The sequence below is a fragment of the Juglans microcarpa x Juglans regia genome, chromosome 6D, assembly GCF_004785595.1.
Source record: "Juglans microcarpa x Juglans regia isolate MS1-56 chromosome 6D, Jm3101_v1.0, whole genome shotgun sequence".
Lineage (NCBI taxonomy): Eukaryota > Viridiplantae > Streptophyta > Magnoliopsida > Fagales > Juglandaceae > Juglans > Juglans microcarpa x Juglans regia.
The window spans coordinates 7517184-7537779 of record NC_054604.1 but is presented as its reverse complement, the minus strand read 5'-3'; the positions used below and the strand labels follow the sequence as shown (position 1 = coordinate 7537779).

Here is a 20596-nt window from a genome sequence, read left to right as displayed (position 1 = left end):
CGACTAGTATAAATGGAGTTGGAGAAAACTAAACGGGTAATTCTAAAAATGATCAATTTACATGTCGTTTACCTGAATTTATTTTTCCTGATCTTGCCTTATTACTTGGTACAGACAAGCTTTCAAGAAATTAATTCTTCAGGAAAGTTTATTGACTGCAAAGCCCTCCAACACTGTTTTACAATATGATCATAGTGGTAAGGAAAATGCTAGTGTACTGTTTTTTGGGTTTGACTGCTAGTGTATTTTATTTTATTTTATTATTTTTTTTAATGTTTAAAAACTTATTAGTGAATTTGTGTGTGTATTTTTTTAAAAATATTTTTTTTAAAAAAAAAAAAGAAAAAAGAAAAAAGAAAATAAACTAACGGTCAAATTCATCAGTAAAAATTGGGCGGCACAGCAGCATGACCCTAATGGTAATTATAGATTCTTGTTTTCCAACAATAATAGATATAGCATTTTTCATAGCAATAACATAAAATCCAATGAAAATCATAAAAACTCAAGAGTAATTATATGCAGTCTAATTAGCCCAAAAACTGAGATTGACATAGATTACAATTTAAGAGAATCCTTGTTAGATCACTGTTTGCTGACAACAAAAACATAAAAATAAATAACTTGAATTATTGTTTCAGGAAGGTAACGAATGCTGATGACGTAATAAGTGTATAATCAAGATTTTTTTTTTATTTTTTATTTTTTTAAATTCAATAATGCAGAACAGGGCTTTTGGCCCTAATTGAATTAAGAGTTAACTGTCGCACAATAGAAACCTTAAGTAGGGGTGGAAAAAAACCGGGGATTCGGCAAACAAATTGGATCGGACTGGATCTAATTGGTGGGTTTGGTCTGATACTAAATTCGGTCTGGTCTGATATCGATTCTATTTTTTTTAAAACTGGTTGAAATCGATTCGGTTCCAATTTTTCTTTTTCAAATACCGGACCAAATCAATTAATATATATATATATTAATTTTTTATATTGTATAAAATATTTTTTATATAATTTTTATATTTTTTATAATTTTTATATATAATTATATATAAAATAATTTTGTTATATGATAAGTTACTAATTAATATAATATTAAATTTTAAAATCATATATAAATAACTATATATTATCACTATAGTTTATTGTATTAGTAGTTATACTAATATTATATCACTATTTATTATAATAGACTATAATATATCGCTATATTATATATTATAATATATCACTATAGTCTATAATACAATTATAATATATATTTTAATTTATTTTAATATATTATCACTATATTATTACATACTATAATATATATACTATATTATAATATACTAGAAAAATTGAACTGGAAGTACCAGGTTAGAGGTATAACTAGTGCGGTATTGGTTCTTCAAATCTTAAAACAGACATATATTGGTTCAGTTATAAAATATGTCTAAAATTGGACCGAACTAGACCCGTTACACCCCTAACTTCAAGTTTGCTTTGAAATTTACTAAAGTAGAGTCTATGGAATATGGGAGTTACAAATTTATTATCCCTTTTCAGTTTTTCCTCTCATTACCTTCTGCTTTGCAAACATAAAATGTGTATTGTGAGGAATTGGAGAGAGAACACAAGGAGAGCAATCTTGACATTGAGTAACATTTTGAGACAACATTTTGACACTAATCACACTCACAAGTGACCTTCATCTTAAGCATATGAAAGCCCTATATGAATACATCAATATTGAAACATAATCCACCTCAAACTCAACCAAAGCAAAGTCACAAAGAGATAAGGATAAACACAACGAGAAAGGATGAGGCATATCACAAGAAGATTATCTTTGACTATTGTATTTTTTGTTATGGTTCTATCTAATTGTAATAGAGTACTAATAGAGTCCAACTCAACTACTTGTAATCTAGATTTACAATTACATGTAATGTGTTTGATAAAAACACTAATTGATTTCTATAAATAAAGAGTAGGACTGAACCACAAAAATTAGTGGAAAGCCAATTCATTATTTCTCTACTTTATGTTTCAATATGGTATCAAGAGCACTGACAAACGACCAATGGCAGACTCCTCTAGATCCTCCACAGTCACAGCACCCACCTCCACTCCTTCCTCCTCCCTCATTAACCTCCACCATGTCATCACCTTAAATCTTCCTCGAGAGAACTATCTCCTATGGAAGGCACAATTGATCCCTTATCTGTGTGACGAAGACCTCTTTGGCTATCTGGATGGGTCAATTTCCCTCGTCCCACAATTCCCAATTAGCATGCACCAACCACCACCATACCCAATTATGCATATCTTCAATGGGTCCAACAAGACCAAATCATCCTAAGCACTATCGTTTCCTCCCTCTCAAAAAGCATTTTGTCTCACATTGTGGGCCTTTCCACCTCTCGAGAAGTCTTGGAAACTGCTTGAGACTATGTTCTTAGCTCACTCCCAAGCTAGGATTGTATATTACAGGTCACAACTCTCCACTATTAAAAAGGGCAGCCTGTCCATTGCTGATTATTTCTGAAAGTTGAAACTCCCAACTTATACACTTGCTACTATTAGTCATCCTCTCCCAAAATTTGAGATTACCACCTATCTTCTCTCTAGCTTCAACTCTGAATATGATTCTCTTGTCACATCTGTGACCGCACAAGTTGAACCCATGACTCTTGATGAGCTCTATGGCCACTTATTGACCAATGAATTGTGGCTTGAACAACAGACCATTATTGTTGATCTTGGCACTCCTTCAGCTTAGGTTGCAACTCGCACACATCAAGGTTGTGGCACTCCTTCTCACCTCTCCCCTGACAGTTCCAATTCTTCTTGGCGATTTCCCTCATTTGGTCGTGGCCGAGGCAGGAGGTATGGTCGTGGACAACCCCCTAATTCTAACTCCACCCCTACATCCAACAACCGCCCACTATGCCAGGTTTGCAATAAATATGGTCGCACAACCCTCAGGTGCTACCATAGGTTTGATCACTCATACAACAGTGACGACCAATCTTCCATGTTTGCTTATGTTAACGCCTCTCAAAATCTTGTTGATCTCTCTTAGTATCCGGACACAGATGCTACACACCATATGACATTTAAATTTCATAACCTCAACATTCAAGCTGATGCATATTTTGACCCGGATCAAATTCATGTCAACAATGACCAAGGTTTGAATATTCATCACATTGGTTTTGCCCATTTATTTGGTAATTGTCAGTTTAAATTGCATAATCTGTTACATGTTCCTCAAATAAAATAAAATAAACCTTCTCTCCGTTCACCAATTTATTTGTGACAATCACGTTTACTTTGAGTTTTACCCTCACTATTTTTATGTCAAGGACCCAACCACAGGGGTAACTCTTTTGCACGGTCAGAGTAAAAATGGCCTATATCATCTCACCTCTACCAATTCAGCTTTATACCATATGACTGTCTTAGTGTATACATCTCCTTCAACAATTGGCATCAACGCCTCGGTCATCCCTCTACTCGTACTCTTCGTCAAGTCATTTCTCAACATAATTTATCTATAGACAATAATTTTCAGAGTCAGTCCATATGTAATGCTTGTCAAATGGGTAAAAGCCATGTTCTTCCCTTTCCCCAATCCCCCTCTGTTTCTACATTTCTATTATAACTTATTTTTTCCAATGTTTGATGACTTTCATCCACTGCATCTGCTAGTAATAATAAACATTATGTTTCCTTTATTGATGATTTTAGCAAATTTGTTTAGATTTTTTTCCTTACAAAATAAATCTGATATTCTCTTGGTATTTCTCAAATTTAAAACTCAAGTTGAACATCTATTTGATCATAAAATAAAAGCTTTGCAGTCTGATTGGGGTGGCGAATTTTGACCACTCACCCCTGTCCTCTTCAAATTTCGAATATGTCACAGATTGGCCTCCCCTTATACCCATTAACAAAATGTGACAGTGAAGCGTAAACACCATCACATTGTCAAGATGGGTCTCTCTCTCTTAGTTGCATCCTCCGTACCCCATAAATACTGGGATGACGCCTTCCTTTCAAGCACCTTCTCATAAACTGATTATCCTCTCTCGTCACACATCACAAGTCTTCGTTTGAGATTATGTTCAAACACGCTCCTAACTATAAAATTCTTCGTGTCTTCAGTTGTGCTTCTTGGCCGCACATTCATCCCTACAACACCTCAAAGCTTCAATTTTGGTCACAAAAATGTGTCTTCCTCGGCTATAGCATGCATCACCATGGTTATAAGTGTCTCTATGTTGCCTCCAATCAAGTCCACATCACCCGAAACACCGTCTCAACCAGAACTCTCACTTCCCCAGAAAAACCTCCCCCCCCCCCCCAACTTCACACTTCCCCACCTATTCCCTTCTTTGAGTCTACCCCTTTGAGCCCACAACAAGCAACCCCTCCTCATCCAACCTCAACAACACCCATCCCACCTCCCCCACTTCAAACCCCATTTGTCACAAGAGCCTGTAATAATATCGTTTCACCCAAACAATTATTTCTAGGCCTCATTCCCTACCCATCACCCTGAACCCTTATTACACACTCTATTTCATGTGATTTTGCGCTCACATGTTATTCAATAGTTGTAAGTTACCCAGAATGGCGTTGAGCCATGAATGATGAATTTTCAGCCTTGATGAAAAATGGTACATGGCCTTAGTTCCTCTATGGCCCAATATTAACCAGGTAGGGTGCAAATGGGTGTTCAAGATCAAACGGAAGGCTAGCACAATTGATCACTACAAGGCCCATCTTGTGGCTAAAAACAATCTGGGATTGAATTCAGTGAAACATTCAGTCCAGTTGTAAAATCTATCTCTTGCAGTGACAAACAACTGGAACATTCAGCAATTAGATGTTAAAAATGCATTTTTGCATGGGGATTTAAAAGAAGATGTGCTTATGTCACAACCCCTAGGTTCATCCATCCATCGTTCCTAAATTATGTTTGCCATCTAAAAAAGACCTTTTATGGACTGAAACAAGTCCCATGAGTTTGGTTTTCTCGGCTACATTCAATTTAATTCAGTTGGGCTTCTGCAATTCTAAGTCTAACACATCACTATTTATTTATGGATCTGGGTTGAATCTTATTTATTTTCTGGTCTACGTAGATGACATTCTGGTTACTTGGCCTAATCCACATTCCATCACTCATCTCATCAATAAGTTACAAGCTGAGTTCAAGCTTAAAGGTCTGGGCCCAATCCGCTATTTTTTGGGCATCAAAGATTCTATCCATCCATAAGGTCTTTTTTCTATCTTGACAGAAGTATATATCAAATTTACTTCAAAAGACTAATATGTACTCTACAAAACTAATCTGAACACCATCGACCAGCTCTCTCAATTTCGGGTAAAAGTTTTGATGATCTCGGCCTTTATCGAAATGTTGTTGGCTCACTATAGTACTTGTCTCTCACTCGCCCAGATCTTTCGTTCGCCATAAATCAAGTCTGCCAATTCATGCACAAACCTACATTCCACCATTGGACTGTCGTGAAGCACATTCTACGATATTTATGCAACACTCTAGCTTCCGGACTTCTAATCAAGCATCGCTCCTCCCTTAATCTTCATGCAATCTCAGATGAAGACTGGGCAGGTTGCTCAGACAATCGTCGGTCTACAAGTGGTTACTATGTCTTCTTTGGCTCCAACCTCATCTGATGGAGCCCTCGAAAACAACTGATAGTCTATTGATCAAGCACAAAAGCGGAGTATAGAGCCATTGCAAACGTCGCTTTTGAACTCACATGGCTTCAATCTCTATTGCGAGAACTCGGTGTCTTCCTTCAACAACCTCCAGTCCTATGGTGCAACAATATCAAAGCAACATATCTAACTGAAAATCCAGTCTTTCACGCAAACATATCGAAATTGATGTTCGTTTTGTTCGAGAGAAATATGCCTTTGGCGCACTACAAGTCAGGTTTGTTCTAGCATGGATTTGCTGGTTGACTCTTTCACTAAATCTCTTCCATCAAAATGATTTACTTTACTAAAAGACAAGCTCAATGTCACCATACTGCCACTAAGCTTAAAGGGGCGTTTGAAACAGAGTCTATCTCAAACTCAACCAAAGCAAAGCCACAAAGAGATAAGGATAAACACAACAAGAAATGATTAGTCACATCACAAGAAGATTATCTTTTGCTATTGTATTTTCTATTCTATTTCTATCTAGTTGTAACAGAGTACTAATAGAGTCCAACTCAACTACTTGTAGTCAAAATTACATGTAACGTGTTTGATAAAAACACTTATTGATTTCTATAAATGAAGAGTACGGCTGAACCACAAGAGTTAGTGGAAAGCCAATTCATTATTTCTTTACTTTATGTTTCTATAATTAACTACTTGATCTTGAGGGGTAATAAACTTGACCATAAGTTCATAAAGTGGTTATCCATCAGATGAAGAGATTTTGGAACCAAATTAGCAGGGAGACTTTGAAGACTTGGCTCCAAGCATGTGAATTCGAGTTAGAAACCAAGTGTTCCCATATCCTTAAGTGGAAATTCGAGCTACAGTCGAGTTATAAATTACTTAAAGACATCAAAATGAGTGTTAGTAAAGATTATATCATAACATAAAATAGTAGAAAGAGATTAACATTGTTAGCGTGATAAGTAAACAAAGAAGATTCAACCAAATATGCATTAAATCTAAGTTCCCACAAGATATAGGAACCCGTTGAACCAAGCTTAAGGGGCTTTATTTCGTCTCAGATGGCCTTGTGTAACTTACATATATATGTTGGATAATTAGTATCAACAAATACTTCTGGCTATGCCATATACACTTCCTAAAGAATTACCATTTGACACATGCAATGGCAAATGTGTCAATCTAATTGAAGGTTGGAACTTAACATAAGTTGTAGTCAATGCTAATCTTTTGATCAAATCATTTGCAACTAATTGAGCTTTAAAATTGTGATCCCCCATATGATAAGTGAGAGTAGATGGTGTATGAGATTCCACGTTATTTGAAAATGAGAAATTTTTACTCTTTATAATGTTTCAATAAAACTCCGATTGTATCATTGACTAGTCATTTTAGAGCATAGATCATGTAGTTTGGACTTTCCATTGGGACGTCACAAAACCCATTATTTGACCATCAAATTTCTACTTGATCTTATAAGCCCATTTGTCCTTCATGATGTTGTAGTGTGGGGGTTTAGGACATAGTTACCAAGTCCCACTAACCATGAGAGCATCGATAACCTCTATTGTTGCCTCCTGCCAACGTGAATTAGTGGCAGTTGCTGTAACAGCTAGGCTTGGTTCCCTTAAGAACCTTATGAAGTGGATGAAAAAGGGTATTTTTAGTTGATAAGGTAATCAGAAGATGGGATGTTCGAGGATGAGGAAAGGGTGACAAAGATGTAATAGAAGGGTCCAAGAGCAAGTTAATTGTGTCGTATCGTGTCAAGTTTGTGTTGCATCATTCTCTACCACTACTACAAATCTAAGAAATTTACCTCAGGTATAAGATTTATGATGGAGTGGATAAATTCAGGTAAAGCGTGAAAAACCATCAAGAAAGACCACATAGAACTTATAGCTGGTAAGAGATTGAGTTGGAGATGTCCAAAATATATGAATGAATAAGTTGAAGATGGGTAGTGCTATTGGGAGTAGAAGAGAAAGGAAACATTTGCTTTTTCTAAGTTAACATTAACCCAACAAAGGTTCGTTTGTTAGTGAAATGGGCATAGGCCGTATATTATATGAGGGAATAGTTTGCTACTGGTTAGGTAAAATCTCATGAGTTAGAATTTGAGCAAAGGGAGCCAGTAAAAAGGAGGTTATAAATGGAGTTCAAAAAGGGTTTAATGCACTGATAACCAGGATATCAGATCTTCATCCTTGATTGGACTCCCTACTGCTGCAAGTTTGTTTGCCTAAACTTTGATAGTTTGATGACATTCAAGTTAAGTTTTCCAACCCTGCTTTTATTACCTCTTAAAGTGTAATGCAAGACTGAGACTGAAGCAAATCTAGCAAATCTTGGATGAAATTGGAAAAAGTAAATATTGGAGTAATGATATGGGTGGAATTCCAAGAAGCCATGAAGATGTTGGTGATAGGAATAGGTTTGTGTGGGGCTCTGATATCATGAAAGGAAATGAGAAGGGTGAGATCAAGATGATCAACCCGTGAAATTTTATGGTGCATATATCCTGAATTTGAATTACACTGGCTATCGATCAATACAATCTCTGAATTCAAATACAAAAACGTAATTAAGACTTTGCTGTTGTTCTTATCTTGAATGATGTCCAGCATTGTCTCCATCTCCAGCACTTTCAAGATTACCTTCAACTGGAGTGTTTTCTTGGACAGCTTCACTTTTAACAGTATCTTCTTCCTGTACCTTGGGAACTAGAGTCCTCAAGACGTTGGCCAATAGAGCAAAGGCTTCAACTTTGGTATGGGTTTTGATTGTTTCTGTAGATATTGGGAGCTTAGATAGGTTGGGTGCGGAGGAGCCATTAAAACCCCATGTTAGAAGTTGTTCTCCAATAAAGTCACCTTTTTCAATGCCCAGAGCAGTTTCCCTCAAAGCTGTTTCCCCACCATTAAAGGTTCTGAATTTCCACACAATTCCTTGTGTCAGGAAGAGCATCCGATCAAGGGGTTCACCCTGCCGAACAATATAGCTATCCTCATTGCAGTACACTTGTTTGAGCTCGTCGCAGATTAAGTGCAATTGCTTTTCACTTTTTTCTTGAAACATTGGCACCTAGCTTGCAAACAATCGAGAATAAAATTGAAAATTAAATTATAAAAAATCATTATATGTTGGTGTGTGGAAATTCAATTCCAAGAACTAAAATGACATAATTATGATGGTCAAGGCACTTCTAATATCTATCAGCGATACTGTTGTACTCTCTTCAGTGCAAAGAATGCCAATGATCATGTACATAGATGATAAAATGGAGTTCAGACAAGATTAAAACAGCTAGTTAACAGAAGCATCAGCTACAAACAAATACATAAATATTATTTTCCCATTGTCGTTAACGGATTTGATAAAGGCAAAGAAGGATGAGATGTGCAAGGTGCATGTGGGGGTTTGGATAGAACAATAGCATATTTACTCTCAATTGCAATTTTTCCAATCAAGACAATGTGCAATTTCATATACAGAGGTTGTGTCTCTGTGACTTTAAATTATATGGGATTTGAGAACAATCAATATGCATTTTCTGTCATGTTTGTCCAACCATAAAAGATAAAAAAGAGGCAATTTTTCTATAGAATTTCATATTCCAAACAATCCTACGCATATACATCTGTTATATATACATACAATCCTACGCATTCTCAACATCTCATTTTCTTTCCACCTTTCTTCCACAAAATTAAATAATTCTTAAATTGAACAGCTTTTTTGCTCTCTACAAAAAAAAGAACTACAAGGAGAAAATGTTGAGAGACTCACTTTCTTTAGCTGGGGCAAGCAAAGATGGCGCCTAATCTCAGCACTAAGATGTTTGGGAAGATGAAGGAATGGATTCACAGTATCAATATCTTCCTTTTTTCCCAGTTTTTGTCTTATACAGGACATGATCTCTTTCTTCATATGATCAGGAAGTTGGTTTTTAGAGATCCATTCCTCTGCCTTCTTTTCTTTAGCTTTCATCCTTGCTTTATCATCCTTATCCATATAACTGATCTCCAACTTCTTATATTTCTTCAAATGCATATACATCTGTTACATAGCAAGTTTAGTTCACCAAATCCTCCTGATAAGTTACTATTTGTCCCAAAAACTAAAGTTGATAAACAAAAAAAAAATATTTATCCATTTAATTAGTATACATTTGACACTCGTAATTAATTAAAAATAAAGGCAGAAAATAATTTCATATGAAAAATTTTAATGGATCTAATTTATTAATTAATGAATTTTGTAAACAAAACAAATCAAATCTACAAGACAGAGTTTCAACTCTGATTAATGAATTTTGTAAACAAAACAAATCAAATCAACTGCAATGCAAAGATAGTGTGTAATCCCAGCCATGATTTGTTCAAGTAAATTCAGCAACCTTATATTGAGAGAACTTATCATGGTCATTGAAAGGACTCTGCTAACCTATAGACCTTTCTGGCATTATTTAAAATAGTGTTAAAACCTTTCCTCAATGCCTATTCCTATTCATCACCTATAATTTTGTATCAAAACAAGATTAATAAACACTTATGTTTATGTGCGTTACATTATGTCTCTTGACATAAGAAATATGTTTTACACTCTCCCACTTGACCCACATGATACATAAATTCCTTATGGGTGATAGAAAATGCAATATGGTAATGATTCTACTCATTTTACAATCTAACTCAAGTAAAGATTATAATGCAAGAATCATGGCGATAAGACTCCCTATACATTAAATACTTCTTTGCATGTGTTATAATGAATGAAACTTATTAAAGTGAGTTTTTTAGTTCTTTATCCATTAATTGGCCTTTCGGGTCCTTATGTTATGTTCACAAGCATATATTTTATTCATACAACTTTACGTTTATAGAACAATCAGAGTGAAATAAAAAATTAAACGAATTAATGAAAAGAACACTAAAATGAAAAGACAACTACAAGATTATCATAGAGGAACTGTGGTGTCCTCCTTGTCCATACCATCTAATGATGAAATTTTTTAAAACCAAAAAAGACTCGTTTATTTCAAAATATAACAAAGATCTTGTAAAATTGATGTTTCTTGGCTATCCAAAAATTTAATATGCCTCTTTTGTTTCCAGAAAAATGAAAATTAATGAGAATAACAAGGGAACCAAGATTATTCGAGGAAGAAAACAAAATATTTCAAACAAACAAAAGAAAATGTAGTGAAAAATAGTATGTGCATGAGACTAGCATACTGCACCAAGTGCCAAAGATTGCATAAATAAGGGCCGGAAACTCGGAAAAAGACGTTGAGCACAAACCTGCATGTTTCCACTGAAGTACAAAAACAGGAGCAAGCCGAAGATTGTAATAAAAATTGCAAAAACGTTTTCCCATTCATAAGGACTTGTCTGAAGGTTTTGACCAAGAGAACTGCAAAATTTGGAACGTCTATGAGATAGTAATATCAGAAGCTATTACTTCTTATTAGTAATAATTTAAACAAAAAGCACAAAAGGCATAATCCAGTTACAATGAGATGCGTATACGAAAGTATCTACCTAGAAATAGAAAAGGTTACGAGAAAATAATAGAAATTAATCCATCCATCAAAGTCTATAGCAGCTGTCTAAAGGTGATTGTTAAAAGAAAGTCTTGAGCTCTTTCATAGTTTGTTTGCGGTCTTCAAAAATTGTATCATTCAAATACCTTCAAATATATCATATAAGGCATGTAGGAATCATCTACTAGATTGCGGAAATTTGTATGCTACCACCTAATCCTCTTCAAGAGTAAACAAAAAAAGGTTGCTATCTTTCTGGACATCACAAAGGCCAAACCAACGGATTAAAAAATCATTCTACAAAGCACTAGCAACCTCACATGGTGATCCACAGACTTCCCACTGCTCTTACACATGGCAACACCACTCAATTACAGCATTAGTCTGACTTTTCCTCAGATTATTTATGATGAATATCCTTCCTAAAGAGGCTTTCCAAGAAAAACACAGCTATTGGAGAAGGAATCCAAGAAGAGATGGACAAAGAAGAAAAATGAGAGAAATAATTATTCATTTGGAAGTTGCTTCAAGTGTGGAAAGAAAGGCCATTAAGGCCGGATGTTCTGGTAAAGGGAAGCCAAAGGAACACAGGAGATCATGATGATTTTCCAAGTGACATTGGTAGTTAAATATCAAATGCCTAGTCGATTGATGCTACACCAATGAGACACAGAACCAGAAGCGCATGAATGCATTTGGAATTCAAGGAGAAGCAAGCTGACAAGTGCAGAGGCCTAAATTATCAATAAAACATATTCTGATTCATTGGGGAAGGCGCAAGTAAATTTTCTTCAAATGAGCATAATTACATAAAGGGATGTATGATTGTTTCCCGTATTCATAGAGATTTAATATCATTTATTGAACTAGGTCAGAAAGCATACAAAGTTGAGTTCAAGTCCAGAGAAGTAATAATTAGTAAGTGTGGTGTAATAGTGAAATGTGAGTGTCCCTGAATATTGATAATAACACAATAAAGAACCTATTTCATTTTATTCAACATGTCAATCAACAGTTTTTATTTTTGGCAAGTAAGATTGGGTCACATAATTAAATAAAATGATAAGAATGTACAAGAGTAGACTTATTCCATTAGTGGGTTGTGATAATTTAGACCTATGTAAACCGTGTCAAATGGAAAATGACCAAAAAATCATTTAAACCTGACAGTCATCATATATGCTTGAGATAATCCACTTAGAATAAAGATATGTAAAGGAATGAAATAATTTAGACACATCTAAGGACTTCTTTAGACATAAATCTAAGACAATTAATAGAAGTAAAGAATATAATGTCAAAGTAGAAACCCAAACGGGCATGTCCATTATAAATTTGAATAATGATTGGGGTCTTGAATAAGAGGCTTTGGATGATTTCTGCAAGGTAAATGAAATAAACATGTTTACACTATGCATTATAAATTCCAGAGAAAAGAGATTGTAGGAAAAGAAATCAAACTCTTCGATGTGACAAGGTCCATGAAGGCATATGCTTATCTCCATACCCACTGTTGGGAGAAGCTTTATTGTCTAGAGCATATACATTACATAGAGTCAAGAACAAAGCCAAACCCTTAATACCCTATAAACATTGCCCAAGCTAGAAACCAGATTGATGTAAACTAGGGGTATGCAATTGTCAAGCACAAGTACTTTATTTTGAATCTAAGCTAACAGAATGCAGGTGTATAGGATCTGCGAAAAAATTGGAGTTGATACCAGTTTCATAACACTGAACAAAGATCGATAGAACGAAGGGACGTTTTCTTCTTTGAAGATACCAATCTGGTGACTCCCATAGATTTGATCGGGTTATTGGTCAACCCTGGAATTAAAAACCTATTCCCACAGGTTTTTGACGCCATGCAAATAGAAAAATAAAGCTGAAAATAGTGAAAGCAAAATGAAATCCATTGAGAACAAAATTTCCAATTCATATGCTGAGACAAAATGAACCTAAGGTGATGTTTGGCTGTTAAGAGTTGATAAGTTTTTAATGAATAGTGAAGAAATGAAGTTGAGATGAAAGTTTTATGGGTTTTTTGTGAAAGTGTGGGTCCTACCTCAAAATTAAAAGAATGTACTTTTAATAATATTTGTTATAGTGTGAGATGAAAGTATTATATTAAAATAATATATTTTTAATCAAAAAGCAAAAAAGGTTGAGATGAGTAGTCTGTATGTTTGGGAAGAAGTTGAGAAAAAGCTGAAAAACTACTCTACTGTAGATCAAAATTATTCCTATCCAAACATGCCATTAGGTGATTAATGTTTAAAGATCATTATGCACTTAATACAGCCATGGAAAATTTAGAGAATGATCCTAAAAATTTTCCTTAGAAAATTAATAGCAGTGATGTTGATCGATGGCTAAAGGCAATGAAACATGAAGTTTCAAGATATGATGAAAAGGCATCTTAGGATCCAAATTTGAGATGAGAGAAAAGGGTGAGGCCAACTATGTTCTGGGTAAAAGAATTTCTGTAGATAGAAGTTCAAGGTTATTATATATATATATAAAGAAAAATATCTGCATAAGATTCTCAGGAGGCTTAACATGAAAAATCACTGTTTTATAACACACTTGTCTTCAAAGAACGAAGTTCGAGTAAGGATATGTGCCCAAAAATGCAAGAAATATAAAATGTCCCCTACCACAACCAGTGAACAGCCTCAGGCCCTCATGTATGCTATGACAAGTACAAAATCTGATATTATCTATGCAATAGGATCCGTACGCAGATAGATATCAATCCAATCCTGGAAAAGAACATTGATAGGCAGCAAAGCAAACACTGAGATATTTGCAACACGCCGAGTTTATGAAATTAAATTGTTGGATTCAATGATCTTGAGTTGGTTGGTCACAATGATGCTGACTTTGCAGGAAATGTAGATGTTTGAATATGTACAAGCGGAAAACATTCATTTTTCGTTAAATGATTGGTTCTTGGTTGAGGAAGAAATAAAGTTGTAATCAATGTTCATAATGGTAGTTAAGTACATAATATGCAGCACAGCAGCAAGCAATGTGGCTGGACACACGTTTTGAAGACAAAATGGGATTAGTAATGCAGAGCAAATTGATCAATGTGTTTTGTGATAACAAGTCAAAATAAAAAGTGAAGCACAGAGCTCTAAATGAAGATATAGTGGAGATGTAACACCCCGTTCCCGAAAAGACATTTTAGAATTTTCGAGGAGCCAGTGTGCTACTACTAAACTTGAACTTAAAACTTTTTCTTTTTAACAATGCACCAGATGCGAAAAATTTCCATAAAGTAACAAACTTCAATACATATTGAAAATCCAAAATAAGGTCTTCGGAAGCACTTATGAAAAATAAGGAAGTCTCATGTGCTTATCAAAATAATTTATTTAAAACTTAGAACCATAAAAATAATCATAACATAATCTGTCTAGGCCTCTGTCTCGCCTCCCTGGGTCAAGTTCTGTCCTGCAGTCTCGTCTTCATAAATGTCATCACCTGGGGTGGTTTAAAAACATAAAAAAACAAACTAAAATGAGTCGAATACTCAATAAGCAACACATCATACAGTAAACATAGTAAACATAAGGTTTCTTAAAAAGCGTGCATATTCATAAATACATTCATAAATAACATGACATAAACATTAACTTATCTTTCACTTGTCATAGGCCGTTACCCACTGTTGACCCCCGTGAGTTAGGGTTAGCGAATCTAAATAGATTCCGATTCCGTCCGTGGCCGCAGGTTGTGGAATCCATACATAAGGAAGACAATACTGGGTGCACTACCAGCATGCACGACCTGGCAATGCAATATGCCCATAACATAGGTACCGTTTTCATATCATAACATAAGCCGTTACATAATTTATCAAATCATACTTGCATGCTTGACATTTCATAGATTTCAAAAGAAATCACATACATATCATATCATAGATTTCAAAAGAAATCACATACATACTTGTCATATCGTATCATAGATTTCAAACGAAATCGCATTCTTTCTCAAACGTCATGGTACATGTTTCATCGCATAAAATCATGATTTTTCATAAATATTTTACGAAATAACTCTCTCATAAAATCATGCATTTCCTAAATAATTTTATGAATGATCTTTCACATAAAATCATGCATTTCATAAATAATTTCATGAATAGTCTTTCACATAAAATCATGACTTCTTCATAATTTTATCATATTTTTGGTACGTAAAAAAAAAAGGGCTTCCAATAAAGGGCATACATGCATAATATCTTTTATAAAAGACAAACAGCTCACTGTACATACGCGTAAGGATATGATCATGCTACTTACCTCGTAGCGCTAATCCAATAATTTCCGGGCGCGACTGATTTCCTATAAGATAGACACGTAGCTTACGTAAATTTCTACTTAAAGACATACCTCTTAATTAAACTAGAAATTCCAACTTAATCTATATTTTTCATTAACTTTGGTCTTTCAAACTCTAAAATCACATTGACTCTATAATATTGACATCAATTCTGTATATCTAGAGTTTATATGTCCCACTTAAAATACAACTCTATCACCATGATACAAATCTAATTAACCTCAAGCCCAGCCCACAGCTAAGTCAAATCCAATTTAAAAAAATACAAGTCCATTTAAACATTATTATAATCTGAAATAGTTGCAAATTCTAGCCCATAAAGATATTACCACATGAGCCCAAACAAAAGAATAAGCCCATCCCACCCTTATACGGGCCTAAGGCCCACGGCCCAACAGGAACTAAGGTTCTCTCTAGAACCCGAAATCGTGGCACATCCGAAAACAAGAAAAAAACAACAGCGTTTGAGAGAGAGAGAAAGAGAGATGGGTCTGCGATGGAGGAGCTCACCGAGGGAGGAGCTGCACGGCACGGCAGCTGGAACCAAAGCGGCGCAACTGGGTTCCTTTGGGCTGGTTAGTGCGACGCCGAGAGAGAGGATGAGTGAGAGAGAACGGAGAGAGATTTTTCACACCACACAACGTGCATGGGGGCTTCGGGTGGTGGCGTTGGGCGTCACTGGGCGGTGGAGGCTAGATCTCCGGCGATATCTGTTGCTGCTGACGGTGGCGTCGCGGCCCACCAGTGGCAGAGCATGGCTCTCGGTTTGGGAAAGGATGCTCTGTTTCGATGGGCTAAAACAGAGGAGCTTCAGCTTCCGCTTTCCACGGAAGATGATGATGGTGGCTACTGAGTTTGGGCTGCTTTCGAGGGTGCAGAGGAAGAGCTATGGTTGCTGCGGGATTGAAGTTGTGCGGTGGTCTCGCGTTTGCTCTACGGTGAGTGTTGGTTGTGTTTGGAGGGTGAACGCTAAGTGGTGAACCGGGGGTCGTCGTGCTGCGGGACTGAACGTGGGGTTGGTTTCGGTTCTGAAAACCCTAGGATAAAACAAAGGCAGTGTGTGGAAGGCTGTGTGTGAGTGTATAAATAAACACAGTGTCGTGCAAGCGGAGGAAACAGATGGAGCCATGCATGCATTTTATTGATACGTGATTGGAAGACTCACGGTGGAGGGCATTGCGGCTTGCATTCTTTGGTGAGTGAAACGTGTATATGTGTTTGAGAACCTAAAGAAAACCCTAGATAAAAATAAAGGAAGAGACGTGCATGTGCATGTGCATGGGTGGATTAGGTTTGGTGCGTGTTTCAAATTCAAAGAAGAAAGAAAAAAAAAAAAAATCCGGTACAAAGGAGTTGTATTATGAAGAGGATTCATGGGTTTGGAGGGAAAATAATAATAATAATGGAGATTTAACTCTAGGTTTATAAAAAAAAATCATCTGATAATTTGCTTTAACTCATAAAAATTTTATCTGTAATTTTATTTCTAAATAAAAGATCGGACCGTTACAGGAGACGGGTGAAATTAAAGTCAAGTTTGTCCCCACGACCAAGATAGTGGTGGCTATATCATGATCAGGGATTGCCTTTGGCTAAATTCATGGAGGATACAGCTTAATTTTATGGGATCAAACAGTACTGGGATGAGATAGCAATATGGTTAGAGAGCATAAATCGGAAGGGTTCAAAGATGTCTGGATGAACTATATTATGTGATCCCACCTGACGGACATAATTGATCAATTAAAGGCAAGAGACGTTGATGAGAAACAGATATGCACCATAATGTAAACTTATAATATTTTTGCATGGATAGTGTTAAGTTGCCAATAAGGAGTGTCGAGGAATACCTCAGGAAGAATGGCATTAGAGGAAGTACTTGATAAAACATTTGGTCCAGGCTCACACATGAATTATGTGTTTGACTAAAGTTATCAATGGAGGCATGGGTGCAAACTATGTTCCCAGCCACGAGGATTTGATGTCATTCAATGTATATAGTGAGATAAAGTCACCCTTAACATGTTTTCGAATAAGTGACAAAAGCATGCACACGTGTCATGTTACAATCTGAAGTCAGTCTGCAGGTTTGATACATCAGAGTTAGCATAAGGCAAATTATGGTGATTGATATTATAGTCCGCTCAAGTAGGAGATGAAGGTGTGTGTGGTGATCACACCATACACTTGAGAGGAGGTTTACCAATTTCAATACTTGAAAGAGATGCAACTGCTTGAAAGAAACATCACTAAACGACTACATCTATATAAATATGCAGTGGGTGGGGCATTTTGGCATTAAAAAAATTCTGTGGGATCAATACGCTCAAGAATATCACCATTAAATTCCATTCCTTCAGAACCTATCAATCAATTTCATATTTCAACAAATGCTCAAGAACAACAAAACTTCTTATCAAAGAGTGTTGGAATTTACAATAGCTTTATATGTTTATCGAGACAAATAAACTAATAAAGAAACAATTGGGAAATAATTCGATATTGAAAGACAGAGATCTGACATGGGCAAACCTCAAATTTCGAACACCCCACCATGAACAGAACAGGCACTTTTGAAGAAAAGGTGACGCTGTTACAGATTGAAGGGCTTCGCGGAATATTCCAAAGTCAAAGGCGGTTGAATCCGGTGGTTTTGTAGAGCACCATTCATTTATTAATATGTGATTTCCATCATCGTGATCACAGAACAAAGAACTTGGGTTGCATCCCTTATGACGTTTACAGGCTAAGTGCCAGCAATCCATCAGTCGTTGAATGGATGAAAAGTACCAAAATGCACCCAATACCTAATATAACATCAGATCTCCAAAAGATCAATAAATTATGAAGAAGTCGCCAAAAAACATGAAAATTAAGAAATGCAAAACAGTGTTGGAATAGGGGAATACGTATTTTAATGACAATCAAACTTACATAACTGACAAAGAGGTACGGATAAAAATAATTTCCAGCATTCAACCATGATACAGCTTTAAATATGGTGGCACTCTTGTCGACTTTACTCCATACTCGGAAGATTTGTAAAACTCTCGGCACATACTGAAAGAGAGCAACAGCGCCCAGGAACATTTTCCAATATGTCTGACTTCCCACATCTGAAAATATAATTCGAACTGCCACCTGGAGGAATTACTTCTCATATTCAGATTAAACTTCCTTGATATGTTTTGTATTGCAGTTAAAACTGAGAAAGCATTTACATAAGCAAAACAACTTAGAACCTAGCAGATCCAAAAGTGTCCCTTACCTGTGGAGCTGGAAGAATAGCGAGAATGTCAATTAGGAAGTACCGGGAAAACAGGTACCTATTTGCTATTGGCCAAGCATCTTTAACTAAATTTGTTTGTCCATGTTGTTGATCAGGAGCATCCTCGTTTGTAAAAGGACAAATAAATTGCAAAATAATATCTGCAAGAGAGATGAAGTACAGAACCGATCGCAGACAAGTAGCTGTGATCTTTAATCTGTTATCTACAGTAAGGCACTTTCTGTCTTCATTGATCACAGGAAGGTAAAAGAACAAAGGGTCCACTGATACTGCAATCAGACAAGACAGGAGAAATATCAAATCCCAAGTTCGGATGAACCTCCCTTCTGGGTCGATATTACACTTCCGAATGAGCCACCTCACTGGGTTAATATCCCTTTTTGTGGCTGTTTTGTTTTCTTCTGAATCGGCTTCAGTTTCTCCATTCTCGGGTATTTGTGTCTCAATATCCACGTACCTGAGCAAAATATAACAATCAAGTTAAAAGACTTTTTATTGATATGCAAAAAACAAAATCCCTTGACAGAAGCTAAAAGAACTGCCATGTGAACTACTTTGTTGGATTAATGAAAGTTTATACCTTTTTTAAAGATTCTTACATGAAATGAAGTGGCTACATTTTTCAAAAAAAAATGTAGAAAAGCATGCTAACTACGAACTACATCGAAAAACAACTAGCACCAATTTATTCATGGCTTCTTTTTGCTACGTTCAGTTATGGCAGAATCTGCCATCTCCAACCACTGGTGCTTTTTCAGGTCAAGCAATCTTCCAAAACATGACCGATTCTGGTTACAACCAGCTAGCTGGGACGAAGGAGGAAGAGAAATTTAGTTCTGATTTCACTTTTCAACCGCAAACAAATCCTGCTACCACATCATCAGCATCCTTCTTTCAACCTTCTTCAACAGTGGTATATATGTCTCAATTTTTCTTCATTTATTTTCTAACAAAAAACACTTCTGATGTGGAAGAAGAAATGGACCCAAATAAAACGAAGAACAAAAACTAAAAAATAAATAAAAAAAGGACCCAAAATGCTAGAAGGACTCACTGATATCGAGGAGCACATCCTAGATCTTGCTCATTCGGATTTTCCTCAACCGATCGAGTTCCTTGTAAAGGAAGAGGGAAAGAGACAGAGTAAGGGAGGGTCATCGAAGAAACTAGGAACGGCGATGGAGGAACGGCTACGAGGAACGGCGATGGAGGAATGGCGACTAGGAACGGTGACCAGGAACGGTGATGATGAACGGCGAGGTCGAAAGGCGATGATGTTCATGGCTGCCCTTTCCGAGATCCGAGGTCCTTCCATTTAAATTCCTTCAACCATCTGATACTTTCTTTCCGAACGTTTCCATTAGACAAAGGAAATTTCGCGTTAAGAGAATAGCATCAAGCTATATTACCACTCCCGTAGCGGTGTAAATTTAAAGTTTTAAACCGACAAATCGATCCCATTGGCCTATAGTTGGACACTCTAGCCAATAATATATCAGCACCAAGAAATTGGCATTTCCTGCATAAATCGTTTAGAAACCTGAACATCCACAACAAAGCGCCTCCCCTCTTGTTCATAGATCAAACTTATTAATAGGAATGCAATAAAAAGAATATATACAAAAAATATAGAGTTTTAAAGTCCATTTACAAGATACCAAAACACATGAACACTCTTGAAAAATGTAGGGATCTTATCATACCAAACTCTTTAAAGTA

The 20596-nt window shown here is 36.0% G+C and overlaps 1 protein-coding gene across 1 annotated transcript; it reads right to left on the bottom strand.

Moving 5' to 3' along the window:
- Positions 1-8223: 8223 nt before the first annotated feature.
- On the bottom strand, positions 8224-19755 carry LOC121235353 (cyclic nucleotide-gated ion channel 1-like). Its single transcript, XM_041131701.1, has 7 exons — positions 19751-19755; positions 18831-19334; positions 18650-18704; positions 18121-18395; positions 10994-11105; positions 9480-9749; positions 8224-8774 (listed from the first exon to the last, which is right to left on the bottom strand). Exons 1-7 carry the CDS (start codon positions 19753-19755, stop codon positions 8295-8297), a joined length of 1701 nt encoding a protein of 566 aa, XP_040987635.1. The 3' UTR covers positions 8224-8294.
- Positions 19756-20596: the final 841 nt, after the last annotated feature.

Excerpts from the sequence above, each read along its gene's own strand:
- LOC121235353 (XM_041131701.1), bottom strand. Across the intron at positions 18,396-18,649 it reads GGCGCTGTTGCTCTCTTTCA|GTATTGGGTGCATTTTGGTA; the intron begins GTATGTGCCGAG and ends ATGTTATATTAG. Across the intron at positions 8,775-9,479 it reads GCTTGCCCCAGCTAAAGAAA|GTGCCAATGTTTCAAGAAAA; the intron begins GTGAGTCTCTCA and ends TTTGCAAGCTAG.